Source organism: Epinephelus fuscoguttatus, linkage group LG6 (genome assembly GCF_011397635.1).
Source record: "Epinephelus fuscoguttatus linkage group LG6, E.fuscoguttatus.final_Chr_v1".
Lineage (NCBI taxonomy): Eukaryota > Metazoa > Chordata > Actinopteri > Perciformes > Serranidae > Epinephelus > Epinephelus fuscoguttatus.
The window spans coordinates 31,724,833-31,743,050 of NC_064757.1; the positions used below are offsets into that span (position 1 = coordinate 31,724,833).

At 38.9% G+C, this 18,218-nt stretch overlaps 1 protein-coding gene across 4 annotated transcripts in view; it reads left to right on the forward strand.

Moving 5' to 3' along the window:
- The window catches only part of slc23a2 (solute carrier family 23 member 2), a 60,361-nt gene that overhangs the window by 18,533 nt on the left and 23,610 nt on the right, over positions 1–18,218 (forward strand). The window contains exons 2-6 of one of the 4 annotated variants that reach the window (XM_049579001.1): positions 1,080–1,128; positions 6,000–6,223; positions 9,717–9,815; positions 12,432–12,548; positions 15,247–15,404. In XM_049579001.1, coding sequence (XP_049434958.1) covers positions 1,080–1,128; positions 6,000–6,223; positions 9,717–9,815; positions 12,432–12,548; positions 15,247–15,404 — 647 coding nt within the window. The remainder of the gene's footprint in view (positions 1–1,079; positions 1,129–5,999; positions 6,224–9,716; positions 9,816–12,431; positions 12,549–15,246; positions 15,405–18,218) is intronic. The other 3 variants (XM_049579002.1, XM_049579003.1, XM_049579004.1) reach the window with 3 other exon arrangements.

Here is an 18,218-nt window from a genome sequence, read left to right on the forward strand (position 1 = left end):
CAGCCATTACTCTTCCAGGTCTCTTTTCGGACCTAAAAGAAAAAACTTCAAAGGTTGAACTGAAGGACTGATACTAGAGCAATGAAGTTATATGTGACAAAAATAAGCAGAGCATTGTTCTAAGCATTAGAGACAGGAGGGGCACACATGAGTTGGTCAACTTTGTTTGAATTAAATGTTTAAAAAAGTGTTTAAGCAGCCCTCTTGGCAGAGGAAAAACCTGGCCAGTGATCCTCAGGGGTTTTGAGATTGAGTCCCTGGTTTAAAACTTTCAGGATCATCTGACTGCTCGTTTATTTCCTTTTAGCCAATGTTTCTACCCTTCTAGATCTTAATGCTGTTATTTCCTGTTAGAAGAATGATGGCCAAAACTACACAAAAATAAAAACCAGAATTATATAGCAAAATCATCCTTGTAAAGGAGTTGGTCTTAAGCAATATTGCCTTCTTTGCACATGCCTTTTTGTCTGCGTCTAAGTTAAAAAAAAATATGGGAACATATACGCGTAATTTAACGGAATAGGCTTTTGAACAAGAGTTCCTCTTAGAAGTAGAAAGTAGTTCTTAAAACATGTTAATTACTAAAATTTGACATACTGAAGGCTCGTTTTCAAATGCTAGTATGTCAGTCTGGGGAAGTGGTTTGACTGTGGCATCACAAATAATTATGCAGTGCTCATCTATAACTCAACGTTTCCTGTAAAGTTTACCCTGGCTGTGGTCTGTTTTTCTCCCTCCCTTATTATTCCTCGAATTAAATGCACCTTCTACAGGTGGGAGACTTGATTGCAACATAATTCACTCTTGCTGCTTTCCTAAAGCCATATTTCACCTGAGAATCTGACTTACAAGCGACACATCAGTTACACTACACACTAACTTGCTTGTGATTAAATTCTGTCTGTCAAATTAACTTATGTCTCACCTCCCTCCTCCTCCTTATCCTTGACCCCTCTGCCTCTCTCCTCTCTGCCTCTGCCCCCTTCTCTTCTTCTCTCTCCTTTCCTCCTCTTCTGTTCCTTCCTCTTCTTCTTCTACCACCTCCTCTTTGCCCCCTCTCTCTTGCCCCTTCCACACAGATGCTCCCAGCCGCCCAGCTTGACAGGAGTGATGGGATGTGTCAACTAGGTATAACACCTATCCCAACATTTTACACTGCAAGCAGGCAGACTGGCTGGGTGGGCAAGGATATTTGGGATGAAAAAAAATAAACTTTGAAAGGGGAATATGATGCAAGGTATGCGTCTGCTTATGTACAGGGTTATGTGTAAGTATAGCGTGGAGTGGCACAAAATAGATTTACAGCAAGTAGTTTCAGTTAAACATACCTCATTTTTTCAGGGCTGAACAGTTTGGGAAATGTTTTTTTTCATAGCTAAAAAAGCTGTTTGCTAATATCGACTATGAACATTGTACATAATTTTCTGTTTCACATGTGTAGCACTCAACAGGAGATTGTTTGTATTAGAAGCGTTCTCACCTACAGGTAATACTGTTTTGTTTTGTTTTTTACGATGTGGACTACACCCCAATCACGTAGCCAGTTTGTCTCTTTCTGTTCCATAAGTTTGACGATTTTGGTGCCAGCCCTTACCACTAAAGTTCCTGAATCTCATTGTCTCTCCAGTTAGACATTTTTGTTGCAGTGTTTGTGTAAATTCACCCTCTTCTTCACCCTTGGATATTTGTTTTATTCCAATTTTCTGTGAGCATCATGATAGAAACGTCGTCAACCCACCCACTTGCTCACTGTGAATTCTGTGAACAATGACCTGCCCTATACACACATGGGCTCAATCAGACAGAGAGCTGGCAGGGTAAAATCCGTTTAATGTCTGATCCAACTGATGCAGACGTGCTTCCTCACATACAGGTCCACCAAGTAATATATCGATAATTTCAGGGGCTACAGTCAACAGGGTCAGATTAAACTTTGTTGTTAATGTAATTTATAATTTAAATTACAGTTCTTGGAATTTAAAAATTGCTTTTGATTACTTGTTCACACTTGCTCCATTTTTTCATGCATTTAAGAAACCTATGAGACATCAAGTTGAGGGATTTTTTTTAAATATATATTTGGTCATTTGGCTCAGTTTGGGCCAATATACTTACGCGTTAGAAGCATAGATTGTAGATACAAGCACTCCACAAGCACTGTAAATGAGCACGAAAAGCAAAGGATGTCACACTCCTACCATCACATCTAGACACACAGATAATGAAACAAGGGTGGCCAACGAATAGAAAAATGAAGGAAAAATTTAACAAACACGCACATAGTTAATTAGTTGTACTGCTGTTACGAGAGCTATGTTTTTTTTTAACAAGTTGGTTTGGTAACTTGGTTTCTACGTAATGAATGAATTGACCTTTTAAATAATGAATCAGCTATGCATCAGTGCCCAGGGAAACAAGATCCTTAGTTGACTTCTCACTTGTCTACAAGAGTATTTATGTAGGGGGTTAGGTCAACGTTTGAAGGCGTCAGTGATCCCTATAACTGTCTGTCTTTTGTGTTGGGACACTATGTCTCGAATGAATCCTGATGATCTAATACAGTTTCCTTGAGTAGTGCGAAGTCATTTCCAGTGGGACATGATTCATGAACTGGTTTATAAAACCAGTCTTCACAAGAAGATAAAAGACCAAAGTACTGTAGTTTTGAAACGTGAAAACATCCTTTGTGCAGTCCTGACTTCAGTGTCGGGGATGTAACCTGAGATACATGTTGTATACAACAAACCATCCCTGAATGTAGTGGGTTAGTTTAGCTTTATTTAATCAGATGAATCAAATCTCATTGAGATAAAGATCTGTTTTTATAGAGGTTTCTTTTATAGAGACCTGAGGTCAAAACACATCTATACAACATAACAAGATAATTCAGTCATACAGATCAGTAGTTGCACACAAACATAGTAGTTAAAATGGGCACAAGGTTTCCGAGCCATTTGGGTTCAGAGAAAACGAGATAAAGGAATGTTTGATTTTCACATAGTTGACATGTTTTATTTTATTGGTTTTGGCAGATAGCTGAGTAACAGCTGTCAACACTAAGATCTTGGCAACTTTTCAATACATTACAGGGAAAGTTTAGCATTTTTTAACCTGGACCCCATTTTCCTATGTTTTTGTGTCTAAGTAACGAAGGGGATCAAGTATTTTTAAAATTGGTCCAGTATTGAGCAAGACTGTTACAGCCAACAGCAGCGAAACAGGCCACGATAGCCACATTTCCACTGAGCAGCACAGTTCAGTTCAGTTCGGTACACTTTTTTTCCCGTTTCCACTGTAAGAAGTTGTGGATGGTACCAATGGAACCGTTCCATACCGTCCCCATTTTTGGTTCCCCCTCTGTTGGGGTACCTAGCACACAGATCTGGTATTAAAAGGTGGAGCTGTGAACACTGCACTCTGTTGATTGGTCAATAGCAGATGGTCACTCTGCTCAGGGCTGAGCTTTGGCTGGTTTTTAGGCTGTAACCACTGTTCATACTGTGGAGAGTTTTATTAGTAGACTGTAACTATAAAATGAAAGGATGTTTTGCTGCCTCTTGCAGCAGCTGGAGTTGGAGTAAAAAAAAAAAAAACTTTCACCGGGCCAACTGCTGGCAACTTTTAAGGTGCAACTTTAACTTGTAATGTACTAAATGTATGCTCTGACAACATTAATCATCAGCACACCTTAAGTTTCACTTAAGCAACTTTGACCATTACTTTAGTTTTTATATGACATACACTTTTAGTAATGAGTGGATCTTCGAGCATTTATATGTATTAATTTCGGCCAGGTTATGCAAACTGCATATATTCTAATCCTCACTCAGAGAAAAGATAAGTGTTGTGGAGCGTTGTTCCTGTGGGCTATGGCAACACTAAATCCCTGAGCTTGCCCTAGAAGGACTAAATGCACAAACCCGTTTTTTTTAAATATCCCATAGAGAGAGACTCTCACTGCAGCCTGTTCTATTTTGTTCAGAAAATGTTGCTGTAACTTGTTCTCTGGACGATAAATGAGTGACAGACTTCCATCTGTGTCACTGGTATGAGGAAATACATTGAATGCTGGATGGAGCAGTGAGTGTCAACAACCCCGCCCACATTTAAGAGTACTTTTTGCGGTGGAAACGCCAGGGACCACTGTAGGTACCATGTCTGAATGGTTACTTTTGGTTCCAAAGGTACCATACCAAAAGTTTTTTGGTGGAAACTGGGAAACACTCACACGTACAATTTATGCCCAATCAAAGTGCTTGTTTTTGCCTCTGACATGCTCAGATTATTATTCTGTGTTTCTAAAAGACATTATGGAAAGCATTCCTCACATAGAAAGTTTTGTTGAAAGTAAGGCACTGTTTGTTTAACCAGAAAAAGCCCCCAAACTGATATCGCCAAGTCCACCAGACTCATTTAAATAAACCCTAATTTATTTACTATTTTCACATCTAACTGGGTAAATTAAGGGTTCATTTCAGCCAAAACAGATTTGTGTATTGTTGGAACAGTGAATGAACCAAGATGTTTTTTGTGGGTTTATTTTGTTTTCTGTCAACCTTGAATGAAATCTGTTTTACAATGAATTACTGTATTTAATTTGAGTTTGGTGGGTTTGGCCACAGCAACTTCGGGGCTGTATTTGGTTTTAAAAAAGAATTATACTCTTCAACATAAAAGTCAGTCATAATTGTCACACAGTTAAAATAATAATCTGAGCATGTCGGTGGCCAAAAGAAGCACTTTTAGGGGAAGTAAACAAGTGAACATGTCCCGAGTGTTCACACTGCAGCCTGTTTTGCCGCTGCTGGCAGCATTGGTCTTGCACAATGCCGGAACAGTTTAAAAAAATATTATCCCCATTGGTCAACTGAACACAGAAACATGGTACATTAAGGTCAAGGTAATTAAAAAATACCAGACTAATAGTCACGTGAGTGACAGTTAAAGATAGATTGCATAAAAGGTGTGCCAGTGACAGCCAAATGTCACATATTATACAGAGCGGCATAACTCAAAAGTTGACATGACACAAGGAATTTAAGTTTGTCCCAGCACGTATTGTCTGTCTCTACCTCCTGCTCCTTTTCATCACACGCAACTCTGATCATTCTGTTCCCCCTCTCTGTAAAACCTGTATCCATGTTTCTCTCTTTCCATAATCTTGCATCATCTTGCCTTCTCTCCTCTTGTGTCTGTCAGACCTGTTGGAGACATAAATCATTATTTCTTAATTACTTGAATTATTTGTTTGATCAGTTTAGGGCTTCAACTAATCATTGTTTTCATTAATATATTAATCTACTGATAATTTTCTTGACCATAAATTAAATTGTTAAGTCTACAAAATGAGAAAAAAATGGCCATTACAATTTTTAAGGGCCAAGGTGACATATTAAGGTTGTTAGTTTGCCCTGACTAATGAAGATATTCTGTTTTTTACCACATAAGACAAAATGCAATCAGCAAATCCTCACAGTTAAGAAGCTAGAAACAGTTTATTGTTGGCAGTTTTGCTTCAGAAAATGACTTACAGGAATAACTGGTATCAAAGTAGTTGATTAGCTGTTTCAGCTCTAGATAATCACCAACACCCAAGTTGCCTGGGCCAAAGCTGATGTCTTAAAAGTGATTACACAATCTGTTTAGTAACCAAAAGACCCACTGCAGCCAAAATAGACTTGAGATGTTTCAAAAGGAAACAGAGAAAGGAAGCAGGGCTTTGCATTTGTAAAGCTATAACTAACATATTGATTTCTCTTTTAATCTGATAAATGGTTGCAGTTAACATACTTTTGTCATCTGAAATAGACAGGCCCATAAACAACAACCAGAGGCCTGAGATAAGTTTCTAACAACAAGAAGTGCGGCCCGGCAGCCTCTCATGTGATCAGGCTCTCTGATGTGATGAGACCTTCACAGTGAAGCGTTAGGATATTAGAACCCTCTACGTTATAACTCAAGATATTGATCTCTCTGTCTATCTGTCTCCTTTTTCCCAGCAGATGAGTCAGTCCTGGACGATGTAATCGGACTGAGGGATTCATCTGCAGTGTTCACACCGGAGCGAGACGGAGGAGGGACAGAGAAAGAGGCAGAGGACGACGTTGTAGACACAAGGATGGGCGTGGGGAAGAATACAACCCCCAAGTCAATGGACAGCAGCAGTGACGGAGGAAAGTTCGAAGAAGAGAGCAAGCATGGCGCAGATTTCTACCCTATTCCGGTACATAAACATGTTAATGGCCTGGCTATAAAATTATAAAACCAAAACCACAGACCCATCAGGAACATGCTTAAGGCAAGCTCACATAATCAGACAAAGACAGGCTTTGGTCAGTATGCACACAACCTAAAAATGTCTGTCCTCTCTCCCCTCTCTGTCTTGGGCCTTACACGCTCAGATTTGGCACTGCTCGTGGAATGTATCTGTGTGAGCGGACGGCCCGAGAACGAACGAACAAACAAACACAAACTGTATACTTCATGGGCAGTTGATGCATGCTGCTGCCACTCGGTCCATTCATTTCCTGTTTATCCTCTTGGCTTAGCTTCATGTAGGTCAAAAGGCAAAATGACAACAGTAGCAATTTATCTGAGATTTATTTATAAAACAAACTTCTGCTGTAATGTAACTTTCTTTTACATAAATCCAGTGATGGAAATGAACTATGCACATTTACACAAGTTCTGTACTAAAGGTAACTTGTGTATTTCTCAACTAGGGCTCTATTGTCCCATGTCTTTGTGTCTAAGTGACTAATGGAGATAAGTTTTTGAAAACTGGTCCAGTATTTAGCAAACCCACCAGACTCCATTTAAATAAACTGTCATTTTATCATCGTAAAACACACCTCATTCAAAAAGGATCTTACTCTTTAACTCAAAGGTCCGTCTTTGTAGGGATCCTTTCCAAAGTGTTGTCAGACACTCAGAATAACAGTCTGACCCTGTCAGTGGCAAAATAAACACTTGAGGGGATGTAAATTGACAGTGCACAAATGCCCCAAGTGTTCACAGTGCAGCCTGTTTCACTGCTGTCGGCTGCAGCGCTCTCTCTCAAGACTGAGCCAATGTCAAAAATTCTTTCTCCATCAGTCACTTAGACACAAAAACATGGGAGAATAGAGTTCAGGTTGGGAACTTCAGTTCAGATATGTGTAAAAATAAATAATAAAAAGTTACGTTAAAGCAAAAGTTTGTGTTTGTTTAGGAGTGACAAGCCCGGTAAGTACTATTTTTTGCTCCCTCATGAAATAGGACCATTTTGCATAAATATGAATAATTTTGATATATTAAGTAAACTTGCTAATAAAATCTTTCCATTCATGCTAAAGTAATAAATAATAGTCATTAATATTTTTTTTTTATATTAGCAATGGCTTGAATGACCATGTAGTGTGAAAGAGGACAATTGTAGTAACAAACCCACAGAGAATCACCACCCCACTCTGCCTGCACTGTCCCTCAGCTCTACAGAGGTTTTTGGTGTCTTTCAGCGCATCATTTTGGTTTTCCAACTTAACTGGTGTGGTTAAGTGTCACCGCTCCCCATAGCTTTGTTTTTTCAGCATTAAGCTCGAATAAACCAGCAGTATGACACCTGCCCACAACAATTCGGCAAACTGACAGTAACACAGTAAGAGTGTCTGCAGGTCCTTAAAATGTATGTATTTAGTGTATTTATGTATTGTGAGTAATGAGTAATGATGCGAACTTGTATTCATCTAGCATCCAGAAACATAAATCATTGCTAATAGTGCCATATCTGCTGGATGTCTTAATAGGCAACTGTTTGCTATCGCATTCAACACATTAACTTAGTAAGTATCAGTGTTGTGTTTACAGCTTGTTTCCGAAACAATCAAGTGTCCATAAAATCAGTACAGCTATTGCAGGTTAATTAAAGAATCTAAGCACTGCCTTCACCACAGAATGAAACTAAGATAAAACTTTCCACAGAGCCGTGACAGTGACCATGACGCATGCTGGCTTCAGATAACCTATGTCCTGTTTGTTAGAACAATCTCAAGGCTTCTCTTGTGTCATTTTCTGGAGCCGTTTAGCAGAACACAAAGGAAGGGAAATATGATACAAGGCTAAAGTTTCCTTTTGTTGTGTGTTTTGTTTCGCTGTACAACCCTTAGATTTTAGACATTTGTCTCCAACGTTTTACAAATTCCTTTTACACACGCAGAGACTCTGCTGTCCAGTGTTTAATCTGGGGGACTCTGCATGTAGACACAGCAGAGTATGTTTACATGAGGAGGTTTTTCTCAGAAGGGATCACAGGACTGTACAGTAAAAACTGGGCTGTAGAAATCACTCTGTAACCACACAGTTAAGACAGACTGCTGGCAGTTGATGGATGAGCCTCTTTGTGTGATGTCTCTCAGACATTGCAGCATTCAAAAGTATATCATCTATAAAAGTAGGTTTTAATACTTTTAATCTTTCTCACAGTTTGTCCCTTTTTACCCCTGGAGAGGATCTCGCGTCCTACGTGTGTGTCAGTGTGTGTATCTGTCTGTCTGCAGTTAACTTGGCATACTACTGGATCAGTCAGCCTCATATATTGTGTGTACATACAAGACCATATGCTCTAGCACTTCTAGTGGTTGCAATGATTCACAAGTGTTGAAAAAACTTTTTTATTAACTTGTTATACTGTTAGTAACTGCTGACTCTTCACTCCTCTTAACCAGCCGGTAGGGGCCCCAGGTTTATTGTTTGTCAGCTCGACTAAAATGAACAAGCCTTACCGTCTGTTACAGACCACATTTTGGCCTTTGTCGTGGCTCAAAAACTGACATCCAAAGAAAAGCTTGGTCTCATTTTGAACCAAAGCATCTGCAGAATAATTCCATACCCGACATATTATGATCCACTAAAGTTAGGCATGATATGATGTGATTAAGTCAGTCGTCGTTCTTCACTGCCACCTTGACTGTAAGGGAGCCAGGATGGACAATTTCATGCCCACTTTTATAGGCTTGCAGATTTTTTTGATTTGCTAATGTGTTATTTCAACTTTGTTGCATTGTAGCCCACAGACAAAGTTAATAAAAATACATTAATCCTCGTAATTCTATTGTATCTATATTTCACAACAGTGCCTGTGAAAACTCGGATCTGCTCTGCGCAACACGCTGGATCTCCGAAAAAAAATAGAGGAGGGGTGTATATGTGTTGGCTTCTGGGACATGCTGTGCTGTTTGTTTTCGAATTGCAAGAATTGTTTGAAGTGGCCGCCATCAGCCTAGGCAGCTGCCTGGTAGAGGGCTTTTGTAGTTGTTAATGCCCCTCCCTTTATTAATCAGCATGACACGGATGCTTTCCTTACACTCACAGGAAAAGCACATCCTCATACGTCACATACACTCAAACACATAGTCAGTGGAAGAAATTTGTTTGTACAGTGACATAGGAAAACTGTTTTTATGGCCTGGTTGGCAAATCTGGTTATTTATTTATTTATTTATTAGCTGTTATATGGACTTTACAGACACAAACTTAAACAAAAGTCTGGAACTTGCTCAGCTTACCTGTCTGGATGTGGGTTTGTCAACTGGCCAACGATGTGTCAGAACTGTGAACATTCTCCTCAGTCAGTTGTCCGTGCCAGCCTGCTTTGGTAAACTGTAATTAAGATTTCCCCTTGTATTGCCTTATGAAAGGAGACAGGGAGAAGAGTCTAAATTGTATGTTTGTGTGTCTAGGTGGTGGTGAACGGCGTGGGCGGTGCCAGTGGAGACCAGGATACTGAGAACACGGAGCTGATGGCCATCTACACTAAAGATAATCAAGGAGCAGAAAAGGTAACCAAAAGGAAAAATAGAGAAGTGAAACAGTCCTCACGTGTCTTTATTAGTCATCCACAGTGCAAGTTTACTTCCAAATAAGCCTGTATTTAAGCAGACTGACACTAAGTCACATGGTTCAGAAAGCTTACTCATAATCACTCATAATCACAGTTTCATGGACTTTTCTTTTCCTCCTTCACCTTTCCCCAATATTCTCAACATTGCAATCCTTCAGATTTCAGTCCTAGTGAATTTATAGCTGGTGGTTACTGTAGTAACAAGAAGTGTGGTTTGATACTACAGCTTACACACACTCGAGCAGCTGTTTTATCAGAGATATAACAGAAGAGCAACTGGTGTATCTGTTTACCGTGCAAATAAGCAAGCACGTGTTGTTTTATTAAAGAAGTCAGAGTAGTTTTCCACTCGACAGCAGAGCACAGAGCACAACTCTCCATCCATCAGCTCACTGTTGCTGCTCCTTCTTGTGTCATTACTCACAGCAAAATTAAAAACTGATCCACTGTCTTGTTTTTGTAGATGCAGTATTGATGAATGATTTCGGTCAGTGCTAATACTTTGTGTTTCCTGTGGCTGCTTCGCAATGAATATCAATCTGTGTTTTGACAGTTAAATGCTTTTAGTGTGAAGAAAGAAATGTCGGAAAAAAAATGGCCATTTGCTTATCAGTAACTGAATATAACAGTTTTATACGGCTGTGATGAGAGTCAACAGTAAACAGTGAGGCGATTATCAGTGAGATTAAAAAGAACCTGATTACATGCTGCATCATTGTGAGTCCTTCTTGTTAATTTGCTGCCTTTTTTTTGTTTGTTTTTTGTTTTTTATTATTTGTATATTGTGGGTGTATCAAGGTGTGTGACTGTGTGTACTGTAGTTGTCTCTAGTTTGGTTTTCTTTCTTTCTATATATTTATTGTTAAGTTCAAGAGTATAATAAAAACATCCAAGTTACCAAGCTGAAGATCTTAAAGGGATAGTTTGGATCTTTTTTGAAGTGAGCCTGAATGAGGTACTTATCCATATAGTCAGTGTATTAGCCACAGTAAATGGTCAATAATCAGTCGGCACTGCTTTACTTTTCGTGACACAGCGTGTTCTGACAGGAAAGCTGTTAAAGGTTTCAGTTCCTCATCTATGCTCTCGTTAAAGCCACCAGACTCCACTGACAAAAACAGTCATTTTAGCTCACTTAACACAGGAGCTGCTGGTCTACCACTGCCTTGATCAGTTTGTTAGTATGTGTTATTGTGTGACTTTGTTTAATCTGAGATAACCCTTTTTAAACGCCAGAGTCACACAATATCACAACCAAAATAACTGGTCGAGCCAGCGGTAGACCAGCAGCTCCTGTCTTTAGTGATGTTATATTACTGTTTTTCTTAAAGGAGTCTGGCTATGAAGTTAGTTAGAGTTATATAATTGTTTCTGTTCCCCATTGGAAATCACTGTCTAACAACAAGATACTGCGGTGAAAATATCTTAAATATAGCGTATACTTAAAGTGAGACTGATTTTTGTGAGGTCAGACTTTTTTTTAGGTGGCTACAATTCGTTTTGCTGCTGCCCCCATCCACAGCAGTACATTGCTTAGCTTTTGTGTCGGCACTCTTGCTGCTTCACCAAGCTGGAAGTGCACCGACTGACATCTGCTGTATGTAATACACCACTGTGGATGAGCACCTCATACAACCCCAATTTAAAAGATTTGAACATCCGTTTAGGAGGACAACAGTCTGGGTTAGAATGTAATGAATCAAACAACTAAAAAACATAAAAGTTTGTTTGAAAAAAAAACAATAACAATTAAACAGGAAAAAAGAAATGGTCGTTAAATGGAAATGACTATGTAATATTACCAAGAAAATGAGGTTTGATTTCATGTGAATCTTAAGGATTATAACTTTAATTTTCATAACATTTTTTTTCTTTCTTTTTTTTTTTCTGTCTTATTTTGTATCAAATACAAAGGAAGGTACACAATGACCACCATGAAGTAAAAATCCAACATTAACGATCAGTTATATTTCATATGTTTTCCCTACACCATATGAATTGCATTTTTGACTCTATCAGCTATAATTTATAATGTCAATTTAACTAATAAACATTTGGTGTTGGCCACAAGAGATGTCTGACTCTTCAAAAAAAAAAAAAAAATAACAGGCTGGAAAACTCAGCATGTTTCACTTCATACCTAGCTCTTTGTATTTTTTTCAGCTGTGAAACAGACTCATTTCCACTGCAACTAGAACAAAAAAGTGCTGACTCATCAAACAGTCTCCATTCTGTCTTCTCGGTTTTCTTGTTGTCACTGTGACTGTGCGTTTTTTCTTTCCTGAGAGAATAAGATCATGTGTTTTGTTCTCTTTGACACAGCTTCTTTCTTTGTCACCTTATGTTTTTTTTATCTTATCATTCATGAAATTCCAGCTTTTCTGGTTTCCACTTCGACGTGCTGATCTCACATTGGAGTTTCACAAGATCTGTGATCTGGCAGTTGTTTTACTGAAACAGGCTTTTGACATATTTTACACTAAGTGAAGTGTACAGGACAAATCATGATATGATAAGGATTTTCATTTATCTGTGTGCTTCTTTGTGTGTTTAGAGTTCAATGTCTGAGACATTGGACAGCACAGACAGTACAGACGCACGGAGGATGGACATGATCTATACCATAGAAGACACCCCACCCTGGTACCTGTGTGTGTTCTTGGGCTTACAGGTAAATCTACAGACTGAATTGTTTAGTTTCATGGCTGACTTACAGTGAGTATAATCAGTCGTCATTATGTTGTCTTTAAACTGAAAATGTGTCATCAAATGATCTGGAAAACACTCACACTTTATAATCAGAGTGTGTCATGTCCTTTACTGGGGTTGTATTTGTCATCTCAGTGCTATATTTTTCACAATATTCATCATGCAACTGGACGTCTGACACAAAAATAGGTTTTTGGTCACAGTTGTTGTCATGTTGGTGGTTTAGTTGGTTAATGTCCTCACTGTGTGACCTCAGTGTGTTTGTGTCTGACTCTGGACTATTGTCTTGAAGTCATGACTAAGAAGATCTTTTGTATCTGCAAAATCTACGAAAATAAATAAAGGGACATAGTAAACACACACCCCTAACGAGGCTTCACAGTTCAAATTTGTTATTGTAATATTGGGGAGGCAAACACATCTTAAGAAGTATTCTTTATTCTTTTTTCAGGATCCCTGTTAGCTGTTACCACAGTAACGACTACTCTTCCTGCGGTCCACACAAAACACAAAAACAAAACATTAAATTATCACATCGTAGACATTTTACATCATTGACAAATTTAGGTAAAACCCAAACAAGAGACAGTAGTAGTTATCTCACATTTACACTGTCATCACATCAATAGATCATAACAGCAAGCGAGTAGAGCCCAAAACCTAGGCTTATAGAATTATATTTAACTGCATGAATTATATGTGACTGCACAAAACATGGTTGTACACCGAGGCATCACCCGAGTGAGCTCCACAAATACAAATAACCTTCACAAACATGACATGATGTGTTGGTAAAACAGATTTCTTTTTTAATAATTTCTGTTCTTAGTTTCTTTTTTAAAAGTAAGCCAACTAGTAACCTGGGTTAAGTATAGTGGTAGTTAATTCCAGTTCGGCATGGCTACACTGGTCTTCGGTAAGGGTAGCGTGTCCAGATGAGTACATCTAGACACAAATCTACATCAAACATCACTTATTGTAGAACACTGTGGCTTAATACAGCTCAGAATAGCCTGGCTCCGGGAATACCAATCAATTTAATGGGCTGCCTATTAGAACAGATTAGCAAAGGCTGATGGTTAAAGAGTAGTTTGGAAAGAGGAAAGAAATTAACAGTATGCTTTATTACAATCTGAATTCATAGGTAAATGAATGTAATCTAACTGTAAATGCTGTCCAAACCAAGCTGCAAACACTGAAGTGCCAAAAACTGCAGTTCCTCCAATGGCCACTTGAAGCTTAGTTAGTTATGCATAATTAAGGGCGGGCAGCTTTTAGTGACAGGCTGTCTGTGAGGCGAAGCTACAGTCTATTAGTCAGATCCACCATCTTTCCATCACTGCCCGTCAAAGCAGATTGGAGCTGTTGCCAGTTAATACCAGTGAGTCATTTGTCACACAGTGAATGCCAGTTGTAACCATTTCCACCATAGACAAAAGCCAGATGCTAGTGGGTGTTAATGGGTTAGTGGGACCTTTTTTGCAATGGCCAAAATGCCAGACTCGAGGCTTCAAAACAGGTGTCCACAAACCAATTGGCAGTCTATGCCCAAAACATATTATTGAAACAGTTACTTTTCCCACATCTGAAACTGTACGTATACAGCATATAATAAACATTAAATACTACTTAATGTAGAATTTTATTCCTAAACTATCACACAAACCAAACTATTGAAGGAAAAGTGTGTGCACATGAGGCTTTGTTCCTCCTTTGCTCCTTTGTTCAGTTTACCACAGATGAGCGGCCTTCCTTTAGATTCAGAGGTTCCACCCACACAGGTAGCAGTTCAGGCCAGGTGGATGAAGGTTAGAGTGGGATTTCTACACATGATTGACTAGTAAATGGTGCTAAATCTATTCTGAAATATTAGGGTGTGGCACAGGGATGAAATGTGTAAAAGAAATGCAAGTGAGTCAGACATCATCATCATCATCATCAAATTTTCCATGACCACCTCAGAGTTTGTGAATGTGTCGTGGTGTGCCAATAAATTTGGTTGCGGTTGCACAATTGTCAGGTGTGACTAAAAAAGTGAAAGGGTTTTTTTCTTTTTTTTTTTTTTGCTGTGTTGTCCGCATATGTATCAGGTTTGGTGAAAAATAACTTTGTAGCAGGGTTGGTTTTTTTTGTGGTTTGGTTGTTTTTTTGGATTGTGTTTTGCAAAAAATAAAAAGTTAAGGGAAACCTGTCCAAGCAGAAACAGACCTGGAAAAAATCAGTTTGAACCAAAGGGTTAAAATTGTACGTGTTTTATACACAGCTACACGATCCAAAAACGGATCAATTGTTCCACAGACGGTTTCAGAACTTTATACCAGATTTGATGCAAATGTGAGGGATTATTTTGTTTTATTTTATTTTATATTATTGTGACAGTGCACAGCTACTTAGCTGCACCAGAGTTAGCTATAAGCTAATTTTCATCTGTAGTTTTTTTTTTTTTTTAAATCTTTTTTTTTTTTTTTCTTTGCTTTTTGACAGAACAAAAAGATAAATAACACCCAGGGGGTTATGTAATCTGACTCATTTTGGGAACATCCTCAAAGTTTGTTACTATGGTGTTACTGTGCTGGGTTTACAGTCAGTGTCCTCAAACTCATGTCAAAACATCAACACACGCACGTATACACACTGACATTGGCTTTTTGTCTCTGCAGCACTACTTGACATGTTTCAGTGGAACTATCGCCGTGCCGTTCCTTCTCGCTGAGGCGATGTGCGTCGGCTTCGATCAGTGGGCCACCAGTCAGCTCATTGGGACCATCTTCTTCTGTGTGGGGATCACCACCCTACTACAGACCACACTTGGCTGCAGGTACACACACAATACTGTCTCACATGGACAGAGGGAAATGCTTTCATGAATAAAAATATACTCACAGTCATACAGGAGATTCATGCCTACACACAAACGCCAAAGTGCAGCTTTTGTACGAGTCGTACATTGTGTTCAGTCTTTCACTTCCTCACCTCCCCCTCCCCTTTCTTCTTCCTCTCATCTCTAAGTACCACTTAAAGACAAGGGTCATTGTCGACATGAAGTTCCTCTTTCTCCATCCTTCCTCTTCATGTCACTCTGAAGTGTGTTTGCATGCGTTTTAAGTAGAAGCTTACATGTCCTTTTTATGTCACGGGAGGTTACCAGAACTTCAGAACAGTAATTTAAGCAGGGATATGTTGCGCTTCTGAATTTTTTAAAGGAGTTTTATTCTATAGAAGTTGTCCTGTATGTATATTTTTTCTATGAGATTGCGATGAGTTTATTGTTCATGTGACTGGGGTGTTCAAAATTTTTATTTCCGAATGGACACAGTGACACCGTGTCCTAACAGCAAGTGAACGTTCGTTTTTCACGTAACATCAGAGCTTTCTGTCCACATTAAATCCAATAAATATGTACTTCTGTTAAGTCGTGTAAAAAATCCTGGTAACTATTAGCTGTGCGCTCAAGATCAGACTGGAGATGTAACCACTCAGATTGGTGAATAGCCTGTACACTATCTTCCTACATTTATACGTTTTAAACAAAAAAAAAAAACCAAACACATTTTGTATCTTGATATGTTTTGGGATGTTTAGATAACTCATCATATCAACTTCATGAATCGGCTGTTCCTCCACCATTGTGGCGCATTTAAAGCGAGTGACAATAATAGTTAGAAACAGGACATATAGCCAGCTCGGACATGTCTTTCAAACCCAAAATGTTGCCAAATTTCGCACAGCTTGTTTTGATAAGAAACCAGCCTTCAAGGGCATAGAGGCAGTTTACACCTTAAGTTGCTTAGCAGCCATAACCAGCACTATATCACAGCCTGCTTACCAGAAATCCCAATTTCAGAGCTGGTTTTCTTCCAGGCATCGTTTTTTAAGTGTGTATAAGACTTAAAGGGTTGTGTGTGGGACAGATGTAAAGCTCTGGGTAGCTCCCCTCCATAGTTACCATACCCTGATATTTACAGGTGAAAGGAAAGCTATCTGGATGTTAGTGATCTTTTTTTCCTATTCACATAACACACGGTGCGCATTACATGTTCCAAAAGTTAAACTTCGTATCGTAGAGCGCAGCCGTCACACCCTGAAAGTTGGGCAGACAGGCACAACAGGAAATGGAGTGTCACAGTCAAGTAGCTTCATTAAGTCTGTTTATTAAAAAAGAATGTGTATATCACATTGTAGCATTGCTTAGCCCTGTGATGCCGTTGGAACAGGTCGCTGATGTAGGTTACTTCTTAATTTGTCAGAATATGTCATAATGACAAATGCCAATTCAGATGGTTTTTATCAAATCAGAACAGTTTAAGCTCGTACAATGGACCAGAACTGCAAATCCAGCAATCGACCCAACTCTAGTCTGCAGTCTTTTTATGAGTATGAGTATGAAGTTAACTTTCCAGAAATTGAGACAACAGAGCAGAGGCTGAAGAGATTCCAGTTAACTAAAGACAGAGGAGTGACCTACATGTAGTTCAACTATTGCATCACCTCTGAACAAGCCATAGTCAATTAAACACACAGCCATGTCTTTGTTAGCAGCCCATTCACAGAGAGGGATGTCCCTGCTTTCAGCCATACCAGGATACACATGTCAGTAAAAGTTCTTTTGACCCAGTTTCTCCCAGATTTATTACGCTCTGTTTAACAGAGGCACCTGCTTGTTTTTGAAAATACATTCATATCTTTCACCTTATGTCATCCCACTGACTGATTACATATATTTCTCCCTGCTCCTCCCTCATTTTTCCTCTCATAGTCCTCACCCTGCCCTCGAGCTGCCCTTGTTCTTCACACATCTTGATGTGATACCTGGAATCTGTTGATCTCTGTGGTTCACCCCCACTGTTGTTTTTATGCTCTCAAGCGTACATAATGTGATGTGAATAGTGATTCGTGACCAGTGATCCACCTGACTCCACTCTGACGGTTATATCAGTCCCGTCATTCCTCAATAAAACAACAGCTGACATGAGATATTACCTGTTGCCATGGATATTATCCCGTTTCTTGGATCTGTGCTTTAATGAAAGCCAGGTCATGTTGGCATGAGGTGTTGTTTTCCTTTCATAAAAGAAGAGCGGTTCAGAGAGGTTAACTCTAACTCTTTTTTCCAGTTTTGTAATGAAGCATTTCCATCATGTTGTGGCAGATTCTGAGTATCTCATTATTGTTCCCCCAGCAGCCGCTCCAGCCAAATCACCTCATGCAGACACAAACCCAGACTGACACAGATACTCGCTATTCTTTTTGACACCAATTCCATGTCCTTGACTCATGCCTAAGGATAGATAGTGTGTAAACATTGTCCTATCTTTCTTTTATTTCCTTTATTTTTTTTAATCAAACATTCAATAGAAGCTCAGAGAAACTTTGTAAAGTAAAAAAAAAAGTGAAGACCTTGTGAAAAAGAACATGAAGTCAGAAGAATTAATTGCTTGTGTGGATATTTGTAGTTTTATTGCAGCATTTGTTTTCCTCATGAGGATCTTTGCTCAACTGTGAAATGTAAAAACGTTATGCAAACACAGTTAAAATGAAGAAAAAAACTTCTGTTTACCATTTTTATCAGATCTTCAAACATTTTTTCATACTATTTCTTTTTGGACATACGTACATAGATTACAAAATTTCA